Source organism: Neoarius graeffei, chromosome 10 (genome assembly GCF_027579695.1).
Source record: "Neoarius graeffei isolate fNeoGra1 chromosome 10, fNeoGra1.pri, whole genome shotgun sequence".
Classification (NCBI taxonomy): domain Eukaryota; kingdom Metazoa; phylum Chordata; class Actinopteri; order Siluriformes; family Ariidae; genus Neoarius; species Neoarius graeffei.
The window spans coordinates 3,053,960-3,080,576 of record NC_083578.1 but is presented as its reverse complement, the minus strand read 5'-3'; the positions used below and the strand labels follow the sequence as shown (position 1 = coordinate 3,080,576).

Sequence of the window (26,617 nt, the reverse complement as noted above, 5' to 3'; positions counted from 1 at the left end):
TTGACCTCTATGTAAACACTGGTGTGATTTACCCAGAACTTCTAAGCTGTTTACTGTATTATGGTTCTGTCTCAAATGCCTAAAGTGGTGTATTTAGTGCTCTTACTATAACATCAGTCTTTTTATGAATGAGCTACAACACTTGCTGTCTATTACCTTTAACTAGAGGTCATATGTGTTTAGTATCCTTGTACAAATGATTCATTAGCTGATTAGCAAGCAGGGTGTTAGCTAGCTATTAAATAATCTTCAGTATTTTTTAGTGAATTTTTAGTATCAACGATGATAAGAATTCTCTCGAACACTAGTTGTTGGTCTATGGCCTATAAAACCACTCGATCAGTAACAGCCGAGTCATCGCCAGCGTCCTCTTGTGCAACCGGAGCACCAGCCTTGCTCTCTGTGTTTATCAGACTCTTTGGGAAATATTAGCTTAGTGACTTGGAACCTTTACACACACACACACACACACACACACACATATCTGACATGTTCAAGACCGTCAGAGAGAGAAATGAACAAGTCTCGTGGGTGAAATAACCTTAACCCTTATCCCAACGTCCCTCCAGCCCAAAGACATGATTTATATCTCAGACCTTCTGTGGTAAGAGAGAGAGAAATAAAAGAGTGTGTCTCAGCTTGTCCATAAAGCAACCGTTTAGAAAAATATGCCTGGTCTGCCATTCTGTAATGGTTTGTTATCAAAAACTAAGATAAATATGACTGGTATCGTTCGTCGTGCCATGCTGTGATATCACTAACTAACGCTACATTCATTTGGAACTTATGCAGACAAATACACAACACCCTTAAATGTTTAAATGACGAGAACTACAGTATGTGAGAACATTGTTGCTAGGCAACCAGGAAATGCAAACGCTGAGTATAAGGTAGCTAAAGAGTATTCCAAACAATTTTTCTAGTTAGCACATAACCGTTAAATAATTTATCCAGACAAAGTGACTGAGGAAATAAGACAGAACCGTCACAAATATCAATGTGTTCCTAAGATGTGTTGGAAAAAGTTTTTCTATGACTAAAATTACACTATAATTACATTTAGCTAGCTTGTGCTCAATGCTAATATTTCCATGTTCTCACATAAGTCTCACAACCACTTCAACATCACATACATGTCAACCTTTGGTCAATCAAACCTGTATAACCAACCTCCAAAATCCGTATTTCCCTTATAAAATCCTTATAAGATGCAAATTAAAATAATTTACCTAAAATTTGAATGATAATTAACAATTATATATCCAAGTTACTTTTTATTCAATATTAATAACAATAAACCTTCAGAATGAATACAAAGCTCCAATGTTCGACAAAAACACAAAGTGTCACTCTAATGTTCTGAATTGTACTCCATGACAGCTTTTTTTAGCGCTCTGCACCAACACCTCACGAGGCTGCATGTCACAGCAAGTGTCTGTGTTGATCTTGCCGGAGTGCCCATTCAGAATCTTTTCAGTTGCTAGTGAAAGTCGCTCAGGTGGAAATACGCGTTTCAAACAAAATGTTACTTCCTGGTTGGCGGGATTCTCGCAATGTGGTGTGCGCATGATCAAAAGTGGAACGAAGTCTCGCTACCACAAGATAACGCACGATTTCATAAGACTCTTTACTGGCTGTTTGTGCTGTCTGTGGTGTACAGTACATTTGTAAATGTTATGCACTCTTTTATCATTGTGGGAACTGATTATAGCTCTAAATAAATATTTACTTTTTTTAAAGAATCCGTATAACTTTATTTGTACGCCCGTATACTACGTTTATTGAATCAAATCCGTATAAAATACGGACATTCCGTATAGGTTGACATGTATGACATCGCAAATTTGATTTTCGAGTTAACTTGAGTAAACCAGTATAAGATTGTGAATATAAACACTAAGCACAAGCTCACTTAGCTAACTGATGTTAACCATTTTTCTAGCTGGAGAATAGATGATAAGACTCTTATACAGACATAGAAAATAAAAGAAAAATGAGACAGAACCATCAGGAGGATCAAGATCAACATGCACCTCAGATATGTTGGAAAAGCCTCTAAAATTACATTGTACTTACACTTAGCATTGACTGCTCACTGAGCTCAGAAAATTTCACAATTTCTACAAAAGTTAGCTGTTCATGTGATAAGCTTCACAGTAAAGAAACACCTCTGTTTTTAAACCTAGCATATGATAATGACCAATCAGAGATACTCTGAGCTGATGTATCCTCATACTTCATAATTAGCTGTTGCTAAATCTATAGCAATGTGTGTACACAGACCGATCTCCCTGCTGAGTATCATCTCTAAAACGCTAGAACGGAGTGTCTTCAGTCATTATCACCATTTGTTTCCTTATCTGTACCACCTACAACATGGATTCCAAAAGAGGAAATCAACAGTGATGCAGCTAATTACAGTCTATCATGATATCGTGGAAAATATAGCTAGTGGTAATGAAGTTGATGTGGTTCATCTTGATTTATCAAAGGCATTTGATAAGGTATCACATCAATTGCTGTTATTCAAACTGGAGTCATACGGGATCTCAGGATCTCTACTTCAATGGTTCAAGAGCTATTTGCGTGACAGACAGCAGCGTGTCGTCTTGGATGGTGCTTATTCTGACTGGTTACCCGTATCATCTGGTGTTCCTCAAGGCTCCATACTTGGACCACTTCTTTTTCTTATATGTCAATGATATGCCAGATTATGTACAAGGTGACTCCAAACTTGCCCTCTTTGCTGATGACTCAAAGCTGTATAAAGTTATCAAATCTGAACCATGTAAGAAATCCCTTCAAGATGACATTGATTGTATTCACCGCTGGAGTGTTGACTCGCACGTCATTCAACGCTTCCAAATGCAAAGTCGTCAACATGTCTAAGAAAAGAATCCAAACCGCTAATTACCAGTACCATCTTGGTAATCAGGTCCTTGAATATGCAACTGAAACAAAAGACCTAAGTGTTATTGTGTCAAGTGGCCTAAAATGGAACAAGCACATCGAGGATAAGTGTGCGAAGGCGAATAAGACCCTAGGACTGGTGAAGAGAACTTGTGGAAGACACATTAAAGAGGTGGCAACGAGGAAGACTTTATATTGCTCGCTGGTAAGACCGCAGCTTGAGTACGCCTCCAGTGTATGGTCACCATACACTGTAAAACACATCAAGCTAATTGAAGATATTCAACGTAGGGCAACAAAGTTTATTCTGAACTGTCCAGAAGATGTGCTACACTGAAAGACTCTGCATACTCGAGCTCCAACCATTGGAGCATAGAAGGAACGTCACTGACCTTATTCACCTATACAAGATAAGAAACAACTTAATTGACAATGACCTCAAACAGCACCTCCTACCTTCTGCATCCTCCTACAACACAAGGAACTTTGACAGAAATAACTATATTCAGCCTCAACACCACAAGCAAACCTACTACAGAGCCACCTTCCTCCCAAGAACAGTTGGTCTCTGGAATAAACTTCCAACTGAAGCTAAGTCAACGAAATTGAAACTATCGCAATTTAAGAAACATGTAATTAGCTACTATCATAATCAACTGTCACAGTACAAACCTCATTAACTCTTTACTTGACTATTGAACCCTATTTTATAGCCCATAAACTTTGATAATTTTGAAGAATAAGATCAAATTATATAAATACTTATTAATATATATATATATATATATATATATATATATATATATATATATATATATATATATATTATATATATATATATATATTTTTTTTAAATTATTATTTATAGGAGAAGTTTATCAATTGGGACGAAAGTCCTGTAGCTTCCACCTGTCACAAGATTTAGTTTTAGAAATTTTATCACTACCTGCTTCTCGTTTTATTTTATTGTAACTGTATTTATATATATTGTGACAAAAAAAAGTCAAAATGGATCCACTCACTATTATGGTATATCGCTAACAGCTAGCTAAACTATACATGAACGTCCAGTACTGGTTTTAACAAGGCAAGCTACAACCCCAATTCCAAAAAAGTTGGGACAAAGTACAAATTGTAAATAAAAACAGAATGCAATGATGTGGAAGTTTCAAAATTCCATATTTTATTCAGAATAGAACATAGATGACATATCAAATGTTTAAACTGAGAAAATGTATCATTTAAAGAGAAAAATTAGGTGATTTTAAATTTCATGACAACAACACGTCTCAAAAAAGTTGGGACAAGACCATGTTTACCACTGTGAGACATCCCCTTTTCTCTTTACAACAGTCTGTAAACGTCTGGGGACTGAGGAGACAAGTTGCTCAAGTTTAGGGATAGGAATGTTAACCCATTCTTGTCTAATGTAGGATTCTAGTTGCTCAACTGTCTTAGGTCTTTTTTGTCGTATCTTCCATTTTATGATGCGCCAAATGTTTTCTGTGGGTGAAAGATCTGGACTGCAGGCTGGCCAGTTCAGTACCCGGACCCTTCTTCTACGCAGCCATGATGCTGTAATTGATGCAGTATGTGGTTTGGCATTGTCATGTTGGAAAATGCAAGGTCTTCCCTGAAAGAGATGTCGTCTGGATGGGAGCATATGTTGCTCTAGAACCTGGATATACCTTTCAGCATTGATGGTGTCTTTCCAGATGTGTAAGCTGCCCATGCCACACGCACTAATGCAACCCCATACCATCAGAGATGCAGGCTTCTGAACTGAGCGCTGATAACAACTCGGGTCGTCCTTCTCCTCTTTAGTCCGAATGACACGGCGTCCCTGATTTCCATAAAGAACTTCAAATTTTGATTCGTCTGACCACAGAACAGTTTTCCACTTTGCCACAGTCCATTTTAAATGAGCCTTGGCCCAGAGAAGACGTCTGCGCTTCTGGATCGTGTTTAGATACGGCTTCTTCTTTGAACTATAGAGTTTTAGCTGGCAGCGGCGGATGGCACGGTGAATTGTGTTCACAAATAATGTTCTCTGGAAATATTCCTGAGCCCATTTTGTGATTTCCAATACAGAAGCATGCCTGTATGTGATGCAGTGCCGTCTAAGGGCCCGAAGATCACGGGCACCCAGTATGGTTTTCCGGCCTTGACCCTTACGCACAGAGATTCTTCCAGATTCTCTGAATCTTTTGATGATATTATGCACTGTAGATGATGATATGTTCAAACTCTTTGCAATTTTACACTGTCGAACTCCTTTCTGATATTGCTCCACTATTTGTCGGCGCAGAATTAGGGGGATTGGTGATCCTCTTCCCATCTTTACTTCTGAGAGCCGCTGCCACTCCAAGATGCTCTTTTTATACCCAGTCATGTTAATGACCTATTGCCAATTGACCTAATGAGTTGCAATTTGGTCCTCCAGCTGTTCCTTTTTTGTATCTTTAACTTTTCCATCCTCTTATTGCCCCTGTCCCAACTTTTTTGAGATGTGTTGCTGTCATGAAATTTCAAATGAGCCAATATTTGGCATGAAATTTCAAAATGTCTCACTTTCAACATTTGATATGTTGTCTATGTTCTATTGTGAATACAATATCAGTTTTTGAGATTTGTAAATTATTGCATTCCATTTTTATTTATAATTTGTACTTTGTCCCAACTTTTTTTGAATCGGGGTTGTAAATGCTCTGAATGGTACTGGTTAAAAAGGTAAACTACGCTATACTATAAGACAGTTTGAAGTTCCAGTGTGAAGGTTGTGAGTTAGTTTGAGTGCTAAATTATAAGTGATGATGTAAAAAAAAAAAGTCAGATTAAGTATGCAAAAGAAGTCACAGAGTCATGTTCAGGCCAGCACAGGTTTTATTCAGAAGGACTTTGACAGGTTCGGCTTCACATGCAATCAGCGTAGTATGACACCTCTTTCTTCAAATCACATGTGCGTATTTGTGTGTGTGCGTGTGTGTGTGGGTCGCGCACACAGACAGTGGACAGAAGTGACACACAAAGTGCAAACCTTGACATGGGCACTACCCGGACTGCACGGCTAAAAAGGAGGCACTTCGTTTGGATTTGACTCTTGCAATGAGAAATGAGAAACGAGAACCACGAATCCCGTCGTCTCCTGCGGTTTAAATGTAAAAAAACCCAAAAAACCCCCTTTTTATCATGTTGAGGGACGACGGGTAAAAATCCCGCTTCTGGTTCCCTTTTTTATCGTTTGGTCATTGTTTAAAAAGAAGGCAATGTCCCTTTAATGCAGCATATTAGCTATGTCACCGCTAGGCATGTGCCGATAATCGTAATGTTTCATTATCATCAAAACTAGCTAACATTTGTCACAAATTTGTCCACTATGATTTTAAATGCATTTTTCTAACACAGCAAACTCAGGCTTACCTTTCCAAATTGTACACATTTATGTCAGGTTCACTAATAAGCTAGCTAACGCTAGCTACACTACTTTATTGTGTAATTAAAACTAAATGTCAAGTTGCTCGCTTTTTACATTGTGTAGCCAAGGTTGCTAGCGTGAGAGTACATACACCATTGCCTTCACAGGAAGCCTCCGTCCGGATCGATCACAGTTTAATAAATTAACGGCACATGCCCAGTCACACAACAAATCGTTTGTCATATCGCATATGGAAAACATACATTACTCATATTATAATACATCGAGTGTATATGTGTAATGTTAATGCACTGAAATAGAAATTCATGCTCCAAATAAGACACGGGGGAATGACATATTAGCAAATAAAATCAACCTTGTTCTGTCGTCATCAGGCCCTCACTATGAAATGTCACGAACGGTTAATAAATCAGGATGGAAACACTTTACGGAAATACAGCAACATCGAATACGACAGCCTAATCAGTCTTAACCAATCACGATGTACGGTACTGCATCTACGAATGCTAAACTCTTCCTTCCAGCTAACAAGAATAATGGGCCATTCGCAAAAAGGATTCATTCTCTTCAAATGACTCATTTAAGTGAATCAGGTGAATCAATTCAAATCATGTGAAACAGAATGGACAATGTTACCTTGCCTGACGTTAACTAGCCAGCCAGGTTTGCTAGAACATTCAGCAAACTATTGTGGTTTTGTCATGTAATCAAGATTTCTAATGGCTAATCACATATCGCTTAATCGCATATCGCCCATGTTGACCCTCTTACTGAGCAAAATCAGGATCTGTGTTTAGAACAGGAGCTCTTTAGCACTGCTTGTACTTATTTGGTCCGGTCAGAGCATAATGTGGAACTTTGTTCTGGTTTCCGCCGTTAGGAAGCTCAAGATTAGCTAAATTACACAGCTAGCTGTAATTTCCTGCGGTAAATTTAGCTTGCTAGCTAACTTTGATCTTGCTTAGGAGAATTAGCCAGCTAGCAGCAAGCTCCTGTCTTAGTGTCCACATCAATGGAGCTTGGCTAGCTAACAATTTACCGCTTGTATTATCCATTTCTTAGCCGTTTAGTAACAATTATAGAATTGAAAACTGTGTAACATGCTCAACTACATTCACCGGCCACTTTATTAGGAACACCCCTACATCCACCCGCTGTTTTCTGCAGTTCTCTAATCAGCCGATCCCTCGATGCATAAAATCCCGCAGATACAAATCAAGAGCTTCAGTTAATGTTCACAATGTTCAAACATCAGAACGGGAAACACTGTGATCTCACAGTGTGACTTTCTTTCGCTGTGGTACGGGTGTTGGTTTGAGCCAGATGAATATGAGGTTTGAGTATTTCAGAAGCTGCTGATCTCCTCCTGGGGTTTTCACACACAGCAGTCTCTAGAGTTTACACAGGATGGGGCGAAAAACAAAAAAACAAACATCGAGTGAGTGAGCGACAGTTCTGTGGGTGGAAACAAACGCCTTGTTGATAAGAGAGGGTCAGAGATCAGAAAACGGACAGAGTGAGCAGTTCAAGCTGCCAGGAAGGATAGAGTAACTCATATAATCACTCTTTACAACCGTGGTGAGCAGAAAAGCATCTCAGCATGCAACAGCAGAACAGAAAAACACATTGGGTTCCACTCCTGCAGCCAAGAGCAGGGATCTTACAATCAACAAGAAGTTCCTACTAAAGTGGCCGGTGAGTGGGTATTAACTTGAGTTCAGCCTAATGAGCTCATGGATGTGTGTTCCTCAGGAAAAGGTTCCAGATAGCCGAGTTAGCTAGCTAGCAAAAATTCTTGTGGTGATTGTAACTAGCTAGATGAGTAATCAACGTCAGTCAGCATAACTAAATGCATTGTTCCCGCGATAATCTTTTTTCTTTCTATTTTTATCAGTTATCTCAGATGCAGTTGCCAGCTGGTAAGAGTTCTATGTTCCGATTTGTTCTTTGAAGATAACTTAGCGATAACGTTCTTTCTAGTAATGCAAGTCTATTCTTTAGACAAGACATTTTTACACAAGAATACTGATTGTCATTATAAATTGCACAATCTGCAAAATAAGAATCCTAAAGCTTGAACTTGATTCAGTTCAATGAGTCGTTTGAAAGAATCAAATGACTGCAGTGAATCACGAAGCTCCATCACTACGTACTAATAGGCCTACACAACACAAGGCAGTAACGGCAAATTAAAAAAAAAAAAAAAACATCCCGAGTAGTTCCGATTTCCCTGTTAAACTCCAGACCTGCCTCCTGGGAGAGAAGAGATTCATATATTCTTAAAAAAACAAACCAAAAAAAACACTAAAACAGCTACCATCTCACAACCTAACCCTGATTGTGGCACAACACAGATTCTCACCATTACTCACAGCTACGTGACACAATCCTGTACACACTCGCACCGGCCACTCGGCTCTCGCACACATCTTCCCCTCCGCACACACACACACACACACACACACACACACCCCGCAGCATGACTCGAGAAATGTTCATGTCTACTAAATGGTACTTATAAGAAATGCAGTTGGAAATATCTAGCTTATCTGACGAGAACTGGCTCTCTGTCCCTATACAGTTATTATAAAGGAATATCTGTATACGAATGATTCGAGAAAACAAAAAAACACACTGGACCCGAAATGTTTTACTGAAATCACAACAATTCCCTGTTAATGTTTATTATAAACATCTAGGTTTATCGCACTAATAATACACAAATCCTCAGCAGGCATGTGCCTATGTTAACCTTCCATGTCACAATGAACTCTTAGGAGATTAGCATAAAATTTGTTTGTTAAATTACGTTTTGCTTTTCACACACTAAAATATGTGAACTTGCCTTGTTTAAAAAGGACACTCCGTCAAATTTGCCCAAAATAATTAACCTTCCCAATAGGACTTTAGCTAGGTTAGCATTGTCAGTGATGGTTAATCTGGCCGCCGCTAGCTAGACGAGCTGGGATATTCTGAGAGTCTGTTAAAAATATTGCGGAATATCAGACAACCAGCACTTTTATCAGTACTTTGACAAACCTAGACATGTTTATCAAGAACAAACTTGGCACAGTTTGATTTCAGGCACTCCATTTTGAAATTGTTTTGTCCTGAAAGTATAATCTGATTCACTAAAGAAATGAACTGCATGCTTTGACTTTACACTTGGCCATTCAAATTCTTGACGTTTGAGCCAAAGTAACCTTTCCAAATCACACCATGGCTATAATGACTGATCAGTTCAGTAATACGTCGCAAATGCCCGTTCTTTATATGGTACTTGAACTGTTTATCGTTCCTTTTCGCTTTAATAATAATGCTCAAAAGCACTCAAACACTCCGTCTAGTTTGACATTCGGACAAAATCCATGAAATTTGACGTGGAGTGTCTCAACGACACGAGGTGGTGAAGAAGAACTGTTATGATGTGGAAAGTAGATGAGTGAAGTGGTGTGTTGAGGTATGTTGGTTTAAGGTGAACCTGCTTTACTGAGTGTAAACAGTACGGTGGATACGTCTTGGGTTTGGAAAAACTGCCAAGACTGGAAGGAGAGCTGCGTTCGTTAACGTCACGTTTGGCAACGTTCTGGAGATGAGTGGAGTGGAGATGAATATCTGATGATGATGTAACATCATATCATGCAATACGATGTGACGCACTGTACTTTACCGTCCGTAACACAAGTCTGTTTGCTTCGACTTACAAATAATCAATACTCTTTGAGAACCATCAGCATCTCCTTTCAAATTCCACTGTGACTTCTCTGACTGTTGATGGATTAAAAAAACAAAAACAAAACATACAACAAAGAAAGCCATCAACTGGTTTTCTTCACCATTTGGCCAGCAGGTTTTGGCACGTACAGCATTTCTTCGTTATCCTTTGTTACCCTGCGTTCACACCAGCAGCGAGACTTGGTCGTTTGGAGAGACGATTGGCAAAGAGGAGTGGGTGGAGCTAAAGGACATGACAAATGCTTCAAAAGTTGCAAAGTTTGTAATTACGAAGTCATGCGAGTGCACCATTAACGTTAGCTAGCTTAAACAAATCCCAACTATGTACATTCGTTAACAGTGTTTAGCGACGCAGTTGAGTTATGAATTTAGAAAACTAATTACTGTATTTGACGAAACTGAGCAAAAATTGGAAACTCGAGTATCTCAATGGTTTCCAAAGCTCCTTCTTGTAAATGCGTCTTTAACAGACGTTTATGTGCAGCCTTAAGGTCGAGAATTATTATTTAAGATAGTTCTGACAGAATGTAAAGATGAAAATGAGAAGAAAAGCGTCAGCCAATAGAAACGAGGCACAGGGGATTATTTTTCTGTCACGGAACATACAAAACGTTTAAAAAAAATGATGTTTGAATAAATATTTTTGAAATGAAGCTGCGTGAATGTGCTTTGCTAGCAAAATTGTTCGTTAATTGTGATCTTTTTGTTCACGTAAATATATTTTTTGTATATATCTTTTAATAATTTTGTAAATATTAGTCACACTGATTGTGCAATGCAGCCAACTACTACATTTCTAAGAACATGAAGGCAAATGCTATATTATCTAGGTGCGAGCAAGGTTACCATGGCAACCAGAGTTATTAATGCCTACGAGAGACCAACTTCTAGCGATTTGGGCAACGCGAGGTGAACACGTGGCTGCTGTGTGAACGCAGGGTTAGCCGTATTAACACTAACTAGGCAGCGTAGAGAACATGAGGACGACTGATTAGCAACAGGTGGCTAATCACCACTTCAGAGTTTTAAAACTGATTCTTAAACGTTTAAAGGGTGGAAATATGAGATGACATGGATGAAGTGAAGCTCCCTGATTGGCTGTTGTGCTGTCAGTCTGTGTATCTGCTGGTTTGAAAAGCCATTTTTCTGTCTCAATATTTGGCTAGTTTCCTTGATATCGCACACAGGAAGTGAGTGTTAGCATTATCATACAAGTGGATAGTGAGGGATGAACTCCGTCCTTAAACGTATACAGCTGCCAAATGTTATAGATGTGGTTTTTTTCTTTAAAGGGACGCTTCATCTAAAAAAAACCCCCAAACAATAATATTAATGTGAAACATTAATAATGCTAAATGCTAACATGGTAGGATTTCTGGAAAATGTTTAATATCTTGATTATTAATGCTAGCTAGCTTAGATGAGCAGACCTGACAGGATTTTTCTTAAATCATATTTACACATGTTCATAATCTTCACTAACAACACGGACTAGCTAGCTAAATTAAGCTAACTTCTCAAGGGTTCTGAGAACAATACTTAAACGAGTTCACAATCTTCACTACAAATCCTAGCTGGCTAACACAAGCTAACGTGACAGGATTTCTGAGAGACTAATAAAAGTTCATCTTAACTGTCAGCACTAACTAGCTAGCTAAAATGAGCTAACCTGACAGGATTTTTGGCAGGACTTGTAAAGTTATATGTATAAAAGTGGAGAATCTTCTACAACAACGCTAGCCAGCTAGGTAGCACGCACTAACCAGGATTTCTGAGAGGAATTTTGAGTTGTATTTGTGAAACATTACTAACCTAATGCGATCTAGCTAACATATATTAACATAGCAGTATTTTTACCATCTAAACTACTAATGCTAACCAGATAGCTTCTTCATCTGTATTGTTAATACAGGCTAGCCCGCTAACATGACCAAACCTGACAGGATTTTTGATGGGGTATGAATGTAATTTTGCTAGTTAACATGAGCTAAACTGACAGGATTTCAGAGAGGATTTTTAAGGCATAGTCAAAAATGTTTGTAATTTTAAACTTGCCATGTAAGCTAGCAAGCTAAGATAAGACAGGATTTCTGAGAAAAATTCTCTCTCTCTTTTTTTTTTGATAAAGCGTCCCTTTTATGGATAGACAAACGTGAAAGAGTAAAAAAATAGTGACTAGCGTGTCCGAGTTGTGCTATTTTAGGCCTAACCTTAAACAAAAATGTCAGCAACCGAATTTTTAAGTACGTGTCGTATCTTTGGCCTGAGTGTAAAAACGCAAGGCAATGTGGAGGTTCGTGTGTCGCGTCGTGTCGTCGAGTGTGGATTGATAGAGGGACGGAGGAGAAGGAAAGAGCGAGAGAGTGTGAATGATTGAAGGCCTGTGTGTGTCGAGTGTGTGTAGAGTCTCTTCAGTCCGCTCCGTTAGCTGTTCCCTCCTCAAGCGAAGGGTAAAAGCCCTCGTCATCTCCACGTCCCCTTCCCTGTGGAGGCCTCGGTAAAATCCCCTGAATAATAAAGAGTTTAATATTCCATCATTGTCAGTGGCTCTTTTTGTTTTTTTATTTAATTTTTAAATTCTGGTCCAGCAATCCTGAGGGAGCATGAGGTGAGGGCTAAAAGTTCTCCTTTTTTGTTAAAAAAAAGACAAAAAAATAGAAAGAAACGTCTTTATCGTCTCCAAAGCTGAGTCGCTTCGTCTCCTGCCCTCCAGCGGGAAAGCATTGGCAAATTCAAGGGCAAAAAAACCCCGTCCTCTTTTCCGTAAGTCTTTCTCTTTCTCTTTATATTCATCACTCGTTCTGGTTCCCTGTAGTCCCGCAGACGTCGGTCCACTAGGGGGCGGAGTTTGACACGGAGTCAACGCAGAGTTGACGCTGGAAGACGAGACTCGGCTGCGAGCGACGGTTGCCTCTGGATGCTGAAGAGAAGAACAGAGGAGAAGATGAGAAGATGATTCTCTGTGTGTGTAGGATGATGATGATGATGATGATGTCATTATTTATAGACAGCGTTAATATGGAGACCTACTGTATATACACAGCCGTGTGTGTGTGTTTGTTTGCAGAACCTGGTCTGAAGTTAGCTGTTGTGTTCTCGGGCTGGCTCCTCTGTGTGTGAGGAGGACGAGGAGATCCTCAGGTTCCTCCTGAAGAGGCGGTCCAGCAGGCTGCGGCGCGGAGCCTCGGGTGGCTGAGCCCAGTCCAGGTCCGGGGATCGCGTCCCCTGGGGCCCGAACACATTAAGGTCACTAAAACACTCCGTCTCAATCATCTGCAACGAGAGGAGAAAGAATTAACGAGCGTGTGTTAAAGAGTTACAAAGTTTATAGAGACTCTGTGTAGATATAATTCTTTACAGTGTAATTACGATAATGATAACTGATCATTTCTAAAACCAATTATTCATAAAATATGAAAAATGAATTAAATATTTATTAAATTCATTAAATAAAACAATGTGACTATGTAAATACATAAAATGTTTACATTTATAATGTACTAAAATAATATTTTATATACTCACATATATACATATAAAATCATTTATATACACTCAACAATATGTAATAAAATATAATTTTAAAAAATTCAGTACATTACAATAAGTAGTATATGGAATTAATCTATCTTCTAAAAATAAATGTTCAAAAAATACGATCAGGAAATGTTTATGTTCTATTAAAATAATATCTGAAAAATCTATATAAAATTACAACAATGAGATATAAAAGTATAAAATATTCAAATGGACATAATATACTAGAATAAGAAAAAATATAAATCAATATTAAATTTTTAACAATAAATATAATGATAAAAATAAAGTAGCTAATATTTTAATATGTAAAATTTTTTTTTTAATTGTTATTATTATTATTATTATTATTATTTACAGCTCTACTGCTTGTGTACTCAAGGAGAAGACGGAGAATGATCTCTTCATAACCCTGCTGTTGGAGACGTCTCCATCACTGCTCCATTGTGTTGCTGTGGTTTCTATGGTGACATGAATGACTGGCGTCAGACTGCTTGTGAGTAAACGCTACTAGCCAATCAGAATGCAGGAGGTGGGATTTAAGATGAGGAAAAATATCACAAGTGAGGTGTATTATATCACAGGCACATGATTCACCTGTAAGAGGAGTTTTTAGGGGAAAGGTAAACACAACACGCCTATTTTAAAACAAAACAAAACAAAAAATATAAAATGATGTTAAGGAGTCATGCGTTACATGTCCAATAGACATGTGGGATTTAGCTACCGACAACCAGGAAAAGTTTACTATAGACTGTATTAATGCAATACAAAACAAACAAACAAACAACGCACACCTCATTCTGCCATGGTATCGAGACGCTGCCAGTGGCGAACTTGGAGTAGAAATCGTTATCTGTTTGGTCCAGATTGACTCCTTTAACAGTGGAAAACTGCTCAATGTCCAACACGTCCTTACAGTACACCGCTCTCGGCTGGAGAGAGAGAGAGAGACAGATACAGAGAGAAAGAGACAGAGAGAGACAGATACAGAGAGAAAGAGACAGAGAGAGACAGATAGAAAGAGATACAGAGAGAGAGACAGATACACAGAGAGAGAGAGATAGAGAGACAGATACAGAGAGAAAGAGACAGAGAGAGACAGAGATACAGAGAGAGACAGATACAGAGAGAGACAGATACAGAGAGATACAGAGAGAGAGAGACAGAGAGAGACATACAGAGAGAGAGAGAGAGAGACAGAGAGAGACAGAGAGAGATACAGAGAGAGACAGATATACAGAGAGAGAGAGACAGAGATACAGAGAGACACAGAGAGCGAGACACAGAGAGCGAGACACAGAGAGAGAGATACAGAGAGATAGATACAGAGAGAGAGAAAACCAAATATAGGGGGGAAAAGATTCAAATTTATTCCATCACTATAATACACTGAACATGTAGGACAGAGTCTAATAAAGTTCAGAAAAAGAATCAGAGTCGAGTCAAGATAAATCAGAACCAAAGTCAGATTGTGGCCAAGTAGATTTAGAGTCAGACACAGAATTTCCCCAACAAAACCCCAAGCTGAATCAGACTTTGGTTGAGGAGAATCAGATTCAGAGTCAATATTTAGGCAATCTGACTCAGTGGTAGAATTTGACCAGAAATAATTAGACTCAGAGTCAAACTGTGGTCAAATGTGAATTCAGAGGTAGAATCTGGTGACAATGAATCAGAATTTGGTCTAAAAGTATCTGAAGCAAATCGCAGTGTAAATTTGGTTTAGGAATCAAATCAGACTCAGAGTCAGAAATGAATCACGTGGAGTCAAAATCAGACTCAGAATCTACCGAGTCGAATCCGAATCAAACTCGGTCAGAATTTGGCAAAGGGAATTCAAAATCAGACTTGAAGTCAGAATGTGGCGAGTGAGAATCAGGATCAGGCTCTGAGTCGGAATCAGGTTCATATGCGATGTGAATCAGACTCAAGAGTCAGGATGAATGAAGAATTACAATTCGACTCAAACAGGACATCAGACGTGTGGAGGAATTCAACATTCACGACAGCACATGAAAAAGTCTATAAACATGTGATCTTGACACGTGACTCACATCAGGCACAAAGGAAGGTTCCAGAATTCCAGCCTCCAGTCTCTTAAAGTTGATGTTCTTGAAGAAGGGATGAGCTTTGACCTCCACTGCGCCCTCTGTCTTACAGCCTAGCCTCTGCTTAGGGTCTTTGGCTAAAAGCTGCGCACACACACACACACACACACACACTAGCAACAGACTCCTGAACATCAGTTGTGACACACTGTGTTTTATATGTGTGCGTTCTCACCATCCTGCAGATGGCTTTGGTGTCTTCTGTAAACTTGTCGCTGTACTCCTCCTCCTCCTCCTGCACTCGTTTCTCCACCTCCTCCCTCTTCACGCGTTCTTTGCGGGCACGGAAGGGCGAGCGGCCCGCTGTCATCTCGTAGATCAGACAACCCAGACCCCACCAATCAGGACTCATGCTGTAGCGCTCATTATTGATCACCTCCGGAGCTGCGGATCCATCAGCAAACTGTCAGCCATCGTGTGTGTGTGTGTGTGTGTGTGTGTGTGTGTGTGTGTGGTTAGTTATGGTTCTGACTACTGTTACACTTATTTCTGTTCACTTATTTTTGCACTTTGATCCCATACACATTTGAGTCGACTCTGATTCAGATTCATAGTGCTGAGAATCAAATGAGTTGACTCTTATACAGATTCAACACAGTCGATTCCCAGAACCCTGAATCTTAACCAGACTCAACTCCAGAACTGTGTAGAACGTGTGGAACTTAACAACGCTTACTGTTCAGTTGATTCCCAGCACTATAAATTTAAATCAGAGTCAACTGATTCAGATTCGGAGTGTTGGGAATCAGCTGAGTCGTCTGATACAGATCCAGCACAAGTGATTCTCCTGACTCTGAATCTTAATCAGTGTTGACTCCATGTTGTATAGAATGAGTGGGACATTAAAGCAGATACGCAGAGCCATGGCCTTGCTTTCGTTTATAAATGCCTTGAGACCTCAAGAATGGCAAAGGAATAGTTTTAAGCGTTAACAATAAATCTAATACAGTAATTTTTACGATTAAAATGATTCATATAGGTAGCGGTCTGAGTGAATGACTTTGACATCTGTGACATCACCGGAGGAAGTCTATCAGTCTCATCACCATTTCCACTATACTAAAACACAGAGCTGACTGCAACGCCGAGCCTCCATTTTGAGCTCATTTATCGCCATGCCACGCAGATCTGTTGCTGGTTGGTGCAGCAACACGACAGAAGGTGGATTTACATTGCATTCATGGCCCAAGAATGTTCAAACTGCAAAGATTTGGATGCGTTTTGTGAGAAATTCACAGGCACATTTTACTGATGACTTGTACGAAACCTCTGATCTGTTGAGGAGTGTTGACTATAAGCCCGTATTGAAAGAGGGTGGAGTACCAACAATTAAAGGAAAAGAAAACTTCAAGAAAAGAAAAGTAAGTTCAGTTACACCAGTTCTCCCAGAGCGTGAGCCGAGCAGTAATGGCGGAGTACTCAGTATGGAGAAAATGGAGAATGAGTGGGCCAGTCGTCAGATTTCTCCACTGGATACGTTTGCCTCAGCAGCAATATCTCGCCCTTTTGTGGAAGAAGCGACTGATTGAAGAACTGAAAGTCAGATTGTTTCAAAACAATCGGCCACAAGCTCAGCCTTCAAGAACACAGACGGGTAAGATGCGACTCTCATTTGGACACATCACAACAACAACAACACTCGTTGTTTACCTGCATTTAGATGTAACTTGTAACATGTAACTTGTATTGTGTGTTTAAGTTAGTGGTATAAGATTATTTAATTTGCTTCAGAATGGGATTGTCTCAGTTCATCTGATTATTTAATGAGCCTTTTACGTTTTATCAGTGAAAATGTATGCATGTACAATATGTTGCATAAGTTATAACACCCATCCTGTTTTAATGAGGGTCACATGAGACTGTCAGTTCAATTCCATCCAATTCTCTCGACAGCTTTGTTCTCTGGCTTTATTTTGTAAGGTGGGGGCCTCCGTGACCGACGTGTTACTATCGGATTCACTTTCCAACAGTTCGAACTGATACGGTTCTACGTGTATAGCAGTAGCATGTACACACACTCCAATTTCAGGACTATCGCAGTCAGATGTACTACTGTCTGAGGAATCCAAAGAATCTGAACGAAGAGGCCACTGCAACCACTCTCGCCTGCCGAGTCTGGCTTTGGTCTATAGCTGTAAAAGGCCTCGGCTTTAAAACCGGTTATCGCTGTGACGTCACTCACTCGGGGCTGGCTGGCTCGGTGGGGCGGCTCCAATGCCAACTTTGCGGTCGATTTTAACTCTCAAAAATATATATTTTTTATTCCCAATTATGCAGCATAAATTGGGAATAAAAATAAAGGTTCTGTGTATCTCCTTTAAGTGCTCACTTGATTCCTAAAACTCTGAATCTGAATCAGAGTCAATTGATCCAGATTCAGAGTGTTGGGAATCAATTGATCCAATTAATTGAAATCCACATGGTGCTGTAGTGTGTGTGTGTGTGTGTGTGTGTGTGTGTGTGTGTGAGAGAGAGAGAGAGAACAGGAAGCATGGAGAACAGTATGTAATTAAATGTTAGATGATGACGTACCCATGTAGCCCACAGTACCGACTCGGCCCCTTATTGCCTCACCATCAGGCACTTTGATGGCCAACCCCAGGTCTGAGATCCGGATGTGGCCTACACACACACACACACACACACACACACACACACACACACACACACACACACACGGATGAGAAACACACACACACACACACACACCTGTATCTGTGATAGTAACACAACTACTTACCGTTATCATCTAACAGGATGTTCTCTGGTTTTAGATCCCTGATGAGAGAAACACACACACACACACACACACACACACACACACACACACACACACACAGGAGTGAAAAACAGTTTCTGCAGCAGGATGGAATTACTATATTTTCACGTACTTCATATACAGCTGGATGTTATTTTTTGGGTGACTGGACACTGATGTTTTCATTCTTTTACGTGACTGGATGATGATTTTCACTTTTACTTCTACAGCCTTCAAATGATTGGATGATGATTTCTGATTCATTTTGAACTTGTAATCTGATTGGATGATGATGTTTGTGTGATTAGATGATTCGTGTGATTAGATGATTGTTTTGAGTGGGTTTTTGGATTGCAGGTCAGTTTATGTATGTGTGTGTGTGTGTGTGTGTGTGTGTGTGTGTGCGCACGCTCACCTGTAGACAATGGACTCTCGGTGCAGGTGCTCGAGACCGCAGCAGATCTCAGCAGCGTAGAACTGCACGCGCTCCTTCTCGAAGCCCGGAGTTCCCATGTTGTAGATGTGGAACTTCAGATCTCCTCCGTTCATGATGGTCAGCACCAGACACAGAGCGTCTTTGGTTTCATACGCGTACGCTAAACTCACCTGGAGCACGAGGGGTGGGGTTAGAGCAAGAGACAGAGAGAGAAAGAGAGAGAGAGAGAAAACAAAGGAAAGGAAATAAAATGAGGGAAAAGGAAACGTACCACAAATCTGCTGTTCACTTTCTCCAGGATCTGTTTCTCGTTCAGTGCCATGGACTCGCCCTTCCTCTTCTTTATCCTCTTCTTCTCCAACTTCTTACAGGCGTACATCTTCCCTGTGGCCCTCACCTGACACGCACACACCTGCATACACACACACACACACACACACACACACACACCAAAATAACACACAGTCAGTAACATATACAACACACACACATACACACACACCTGTATACACAACACACACCAAAATAACACACAATCAGTAACACACACACACGCGCACACACACACACACACACACCTGCATATATACACACAACACACAATCAGTAACACACACACGCACACACCTGCATATATACACACAACACACAATCAGTAACATACACACACACGTATATGTGCACACACACACACACATGCACACACCTGCATATATACACACAACACACAATCAGTAACACACACACGCACACACCTGCATATATACACATAACACACAATCAGTAACACACACACGCACACACCTGCATATATACACACAACACACAATCAGTAACATACACACACACGTATATGTGCACACACACACACATGCACACACCTGCATATATACACATAACACACAATCAGTAACATACACACACACATATACTCACACACACAGACACGCACAGACACCTGTGTATATATACACAACACACACACCAAAATAACACACAGTCGGTAACATATACAACACACGCACACCCCCATAAAAAAACAAAAAACAAAAACACACACACACACTTGTACACATATGCACACATCTGTACACACACACACACACACCAAAATAACACACAGTCAATAACATACACAACACACACACACAGTTCCTCACCTCTCCAAAGCCGCCCTTCCCCAACACCCTGTACTGCCGAAACGTGTCTTTAGTAACCGACTGCCTGCAATCACACACACACACACACGTTATTCACTAACACACAATAATACACACATTATACACAGCTTAAACACTTAAAATAAAAACTAATTGAATGGAAGAATTAATAAACCTAAAACAAACCACAATCTGTAGAATAATGAAAATAGAAATAAATACAGGAAGGACAGAGGAAAGAGATAAAATGACAGGAAAAATTCAAGAAAGAAAAGGAAGGAAAGAAAGTCAGACCTTAAGAGAAAGAATGCGAGAGAGAGAGAGAGAGAGAGAGAGAGAGAGAGAGAGAGAGATAAAGTCCAGCCCCAAACCTTTCCAGCATTTTCCACTGGATGAAGCGGTCGAAGTACATGCTATTCTGGTAATCAGAGAACGGAGCTCCACTCAGGTACTCATGCAGAGCCCTAAAACACACAGGAGATCCCTGAGTACAGAACCCTGAGTACACATCCTAACACACTGAGTACAGAACCCTGAGTACACATCCTAACACACTGAGTACAGAACCCTGAGTACACACCCTAACACACTGAGTACAGAACCCTGAGTACACATCCTAACACACTGAGTACAGAACCCTGAGTACACATCCTAACACACTGAGTACAGAACCCTGAGTACACACCCTAACACACTGAGTACAGAACCCTGAGTACACACCCTAACACACTGAGTACAGAACCCTGAGTACACACCCTAACACACTGAGTACAGAACCCTGAGTACACATCCTAACACACTGAGTACAGAACCCTGAGTACACACCCTAACACACTGAGTACAGAACCCTGAGTACACACCCTAACACACTGAGTACAGAACCCTGAGTACACATCCTAACACACTGAGTACAGAACCCTGAGTACACACCCTAACACACTGAGTACAGAACCCTGAGTACACACCCTAACACACTGAGTACAGAACCCTGAGTACACACCCTAACACACTGAGTACAGAACCCTGAGTACACATCCTAACACACTGAGTACAGAACCCTGAGTACACATCCTAACACACTGAGTACAGAACCCTGAGTACACACCCTAACACACTGAGTACAGAACCCTGAGTACACACCCTAACACACTGAGTACAGAACCCTGAGTAAACATCCTAACACACTGAGTACAGAACCCTGAGTACACATCCTAACACACTGAGTACAGAACCCTGAGTACACACCCTAACACACTGAGTACAGAACCCTGAGTACACACCCTAACACACTGAGTACAGAACCCTGAGTACACATCCTAACACACTGAGTACAGAACCCTGAGTACACATCCTAACACACTGAGTACAGAACCCTGAGTAAACATCCTAACACACTGAGTACAGAACCCTGAGTACACACCCTAACACACTGAGTACAGAACCCTGAGTACACACCCTAACACACTGAGTACAGAACCCTGAGTACACATCCTAACACACTGAGTACAGAACCCTGAGTACACATCCTAACACACTGAGTACAGAACCCTGAGTACACACCCTAACACACTGAGTACAGAACCCTGAGTACACATCCTAACACACTGAGTACAGAACCCTGAGTACACATCCTAACACACTGCGTACAGAACCCTGAGTACACATCCTAACACACTGAGTACAGAACCCTGAGTACACATCCTAACACACTGAGTACAGAACCCTGAGTACACACCCTAACACACTGAGTACAGAACCCTGAGTACACACCCTAACACACTGAGTACAGAACCCTGAGTACACATCCTAACACACTGAGTACAGAACCCTGAGTACACATCCTAACACACTGAGTACAGAACCCTGAGTACACATCCTAACACACTGAGTACAGAACCCTGAGTACACACCCTAACACACTGAGTACAGAACCCTGAGTACACACCCTAACACACTGAGTACAGAACCCTGAGTACACATCCTAACACACTGAGTACAGAACCCTGAGTACACATCCTAACACACTGAGTACAGAACCCTGAGTACACACCCTAACACACTGAGTACAGAACCCTGAGTACACATCCTAACACACTGAGTACAGAACCCTGAGTACACACCCTAACACACTGAGTACAGAACCCTGAGTACACATCCTAACACACTGAGTACAGAACCCTGAGTACACATCCTAACACACTGAGTACAGAACCCTGAGTACACACCCTAACACACTGAGTACAGAACCCTGAGTACACATCCTAACACACTGAGTACAGAACCCTGAGTACACACCCTAACACACTGAGTACAGAACCCTGAGTACACACCCTAACACACTGAGTACAGAACCCTGAGTACACATCCTAACACACTGAGTACAGAACCCTGAGTACACACCCTAACACACTGAGTACAGAACCCTGAGTACACACCCTAACACACTGAGTACAGAACCCTGAGTACACATCCTAACACACTGAGTACAGAACCCTGAGTACACATCCTAACACACTGAGTACAGAACCCTGAGTACACACCCTAACACACTGAGTACAGAACCCTGAGTACACATCCTAACACACTGAGTACAGAACCCTGAGTACACACCCTAACACACTGAGTACAGAACCCTGAGTACACACCCTAACACACTGAGTACAGAACCCTGAGTACACACCCTAACACACTGAGTACAGAACCCTGAGTACACATCCTAACACACTGAGTACAGAACCCTGAGTACACACCCTAACACACTGAGTACAGAACCCTGAGTACACACCCTAACACACTGAGTACAGAACCCTGAGTACACACCCTAACACACTGAGTACAGAACCCTGAGTACACATCCTAACACACTGAGTACAGAACCCTGAGTACACATCCTAACACACTGAGTACAGAACCCTGAGTACACACCCTAACACACTGAGTACAGAACCCTGAGTACACACCCTAACACACTGAGTACAGAACCCTGAGTAAACATCCTAACACACTGAGTACAGAACCCTGAGTACACATCCTAACACACTGAGTACAGAACCCTGAGTACACACCCTAACACACTGAGTACAGAACCCTGAGTACACACCCTAACACACTGAGTACAGAACCCTGAGTACACATCCTAACACACTGAGTACAGAACCCTGAGTACACATCCTAACACACTGAGTACAGAACCCTGAGTAAACATCCTAACACACTGAGTACAGAACCCTGAGTACACACCCTAACACACTGAGTACAGAACCCTGAGTACACACCCTAACACACTGAGTACAGAACCCTGAGTACACATCCTAACACACTGAGTACAGAACCCTGAGTACACATCCTAACACACTGAGTACAGAACCCTGAGTACACACCCTAACACACTGAGTACAGAACCCTGAGTACACATCCTAACACACTGAGTACAGAACCCTGAGTACACATCCTAACACACTGCGTACAGAACCCTGAGTACACATCCTAACACACTGAGTACAGAACCCTGAGTACACATCCTAACACACTGAGTACAGAACCCTGAGTACACACCCTAACACACTGAGTACAGAACCCTGAGTACACACCCTAACACACTGAGTACAGAACCCTGAGTACACATCCTAACACACTGAGTACAGAACCCTGAGTACACATCCTAACACACTGAGTACAGAACCCTGAGTACACATCCTAACACACTGAGTACAGAACCCTGAGTACACACCCTAACACACTGAGTACAGAACCCTGAGTACACACCCTAACACACTGAGTACAGAACCCTGAGTACACATCCTAACACACTGAGTACAGAACCCTGAGTACACATCCTAACACACTGAGTACAGAACCCTGAGTACACACCCTAACACACTGAGTACAGAACCCTGAGTACACATCCTAACACACTGAGTACAGAACCCTGAGTACACACCCTAACACACTGAGTACAGAACCCTGAGTACACATCCTAACACACTGAGTACAGAACCCTGAGTACACATCCTAACACACTGAGTACAGAACCCTGAGTACACACCCTAACACACTGAGTACAGAACCCTGAGTACACATCCTAACACACTGAGTACAGAACCCTGAGTACACACCCTAACACACTGAGTACAGAACCCTGAGTACACACCCTAACACACTGAGTACAGAACCCTGAGTACACATCCTAACACACTGAGTACAGAACCCTGAGTACACACCCTAACACACTGAGTACAGAACCCTGAGTACACACCCTAACACACTGAGTACAGAACCCTGAGTACACATCCTAACACACTGAGTACAGAACCCTGAGTACACATCCTAACACACTGAGTACAGAACCCTGAGTACACACCCTAACACACTGAGTACAGAACCCTGAGTACACATCCTAACACACTGAGTACAGAACCCTGAGTACACACCCTAACACACTGAGTACAGAACCCTGAGTACACACCCTAACACACTGAGTACAGAACCCTGAGTACACATCCTAACACACTGAGTACAGAACCCTGAGTACACACCCTAACACACTGAGTACAGAACCCTGAGTACACATCCTAACACACTGAGTACAGAACCCTGAGTACACATCCTAACACACTGAGTACAGAACCCTGAGTACACACCCTAACACACTGAGTACAGAACCCTGAGTACACATCCTAACACACTGAGTACAGAACCCTGAGTACACACCCTAACACACTGAGTACAGAACCCTGAGTACACATCCTAACACACTGAGTACAGAACCCTGAGTACACATCCTAACACACTGAGTACAGAACCCTGAGTACACACCCTAACACACTGAGTACAGAACCCTGAGTACACACCCTAACACACTGAGTACAGAACCCTGAGTACACATCCTAACACACTGAGTACAGAACCCTGAGTACACACCCTAACACACTGAGTACAGAACCCTGAGTACACATCCTAACACACTGAGTACAGAACCCTGAGTACACACCCTAACACACTGAGTACAGAACCCTGAGTACACATCCTAACACACTGAGTACAGAACCCTGAGTACACATCCTAACACACTGAGTACAGAACCCTGAGTACACATCCTAACACACTGAGTACAGAACCCTGAGTACACACCCTAACACACTGAGTACAGAACCCTGAGTACACATCCTAACACAGTGAGTACAGAACCCTGAGTACACACCCTAACACACTGAGTACAGAACCCTGAGTACACACCCTAACACACTGAGTACAGAACCCTGAGTACACATCCTAACACACTGAGTACAGAACCCTGAGTACACACCCTAACACACTGAGTACAGAACCCTGAGTACACACCCTAACACACTGAGTACAGAACCCTGAGTACACACCCTAACACACTGAGTACAGAACCCTGAGTACACATCCTAACACACTGAGTACAGAACCCTGAGTACACATCCTAACACACTGAGTACAGAACCCTGAGTACACATCCTAACACACTGAGTACAGAACCCTGAGTACACACCCTAACACACTGAGTACAGAACCCTGAGTACACATCCTAACACACTGAGTACAGAACCCTGAGTACACACCCTAACACACTGAGTACAGAACCCTGAGTACACACCCTAACACACTGAGTACAGAACCCTGAGTACACACCCTAACACACTGAGTACAGAACCCTGAGTACACACCCTAACACACTGAGTACAGAACCCTGAGTACACATCCTAACACACTGAGTACAGAACCCTGAGTACACATCCTAACACACTGAGTACAGAACCCTGAGTACACATCCTAACACACTGAGTACAGAACCCTGAGTACACACCCTAACACACTGAGTACAGAACCCTGAGTACACACCCTAACACACTGAGTACAGAACCCTGAGTACACATCCTAACACACTGAGTACAGAACCCTGAGTACACATCCTAACACACTGAGTACAGAACCCTGAGTACACACCCTAACACACTGAGTACAGAACCCTGAGTACACACCCTAACACACTGAGTACAGAACCCTGAGTACACATCCTAACACACTGAGTACAGAACCCTGAGTACACATCCTAACACACTGAGTACAGAACCCTGAGTACACATCCTAACACACTGAGTACAGAACCCTGAGTACACATCCTAACACACTGAGTACAGAACCCTGAGTACACATCCTAACACACTGAGTACAGAACCCTGAGTACACATCCTAACACACTGAGTACAGAACCCTGAGTACACATCCTAACACACTGAGTACAGAACCCTGAGTACACATCCTAACACACTGAGTACAGAACCCTGAGTACACATCCTAACACACTGAGTACAGAACCCTGAGTACACATCCTAACACACTGAGTACAGAACCCTGAGTACACATCCTAACACACTGAGTACAGAACCCTGAGTACACACCCTAACACACTGAGTACAGAACCCTGAGTACACATCCTAACACACTGAGTACAGAACCCTGAGTACACATCCTAACACACTGAGTACAGAACCCTGAGTACACACCCTA

General features: G+C 41.5%; 1 protein-coding gene across 4 annotated transcripts in view; it reads right to left on the bottom strand.

The window, feature by feature from the left end:
• Positions 1-5,775: 5,775 nt before the first annotated feature.
• Positions 5,776-26,617, bottom strand: part of grk5l (G protein-coupled receptor kinase 5 like) — a 78,490-nt gene continuing 57,648 nt past the window's right edge. For 2 of the 4 annotated variants that reach the window (XM_060931101.1, XM_060931103.1), the window contains exons 6-16: positions 20,455-20,547; positions 20,084-20,147; positions 19,195-19,335; positions 18,903-19,093; positions 18,470-18,507; positions 18,262-18,351; positions 15,905-16,113; positions 15,676-15,813; positions 14,416-14,553; positions 13,152-13,354; positions 5,776-13,001 (exon numbers count right to left, since the gene is read on the bottom strand). In XM_060931101.1, the coding sequence (XP_060787084.1) occupies positions 13,163-13,354; positions 14,416-14,553; positions 15,676-15,813; positions 15,905-16,113; positions 18,262-18,351; positions 18,470-18,507; positions 18,903-19,093; positions 19,195-19,335; positions 20,084-20,147; positions 20,455-20,547 (1,294 nt within the window). In that variant the 3' untranslated portion in view covers positions 5,776-13,001; positions 13,152-13,162. Of the gene's footprint in view, positions 13,002-13,151; positions 13,355-13,976; positions 14,080-14,415; positions 14,554-15,675; positions 15,814-15,904; positions 16,114-18,261; positions 18,352-18,469; positions 18,508-18,902; positions 19,094-19,194; positions 19,336-20,083; positions 20,148-20,454; positions 20,548-26,617 lie in introns of those variants that run through there. The other 2 variants (XM_060931104.1, XM_060931102.1) reach the window with 2 other exon arrangements.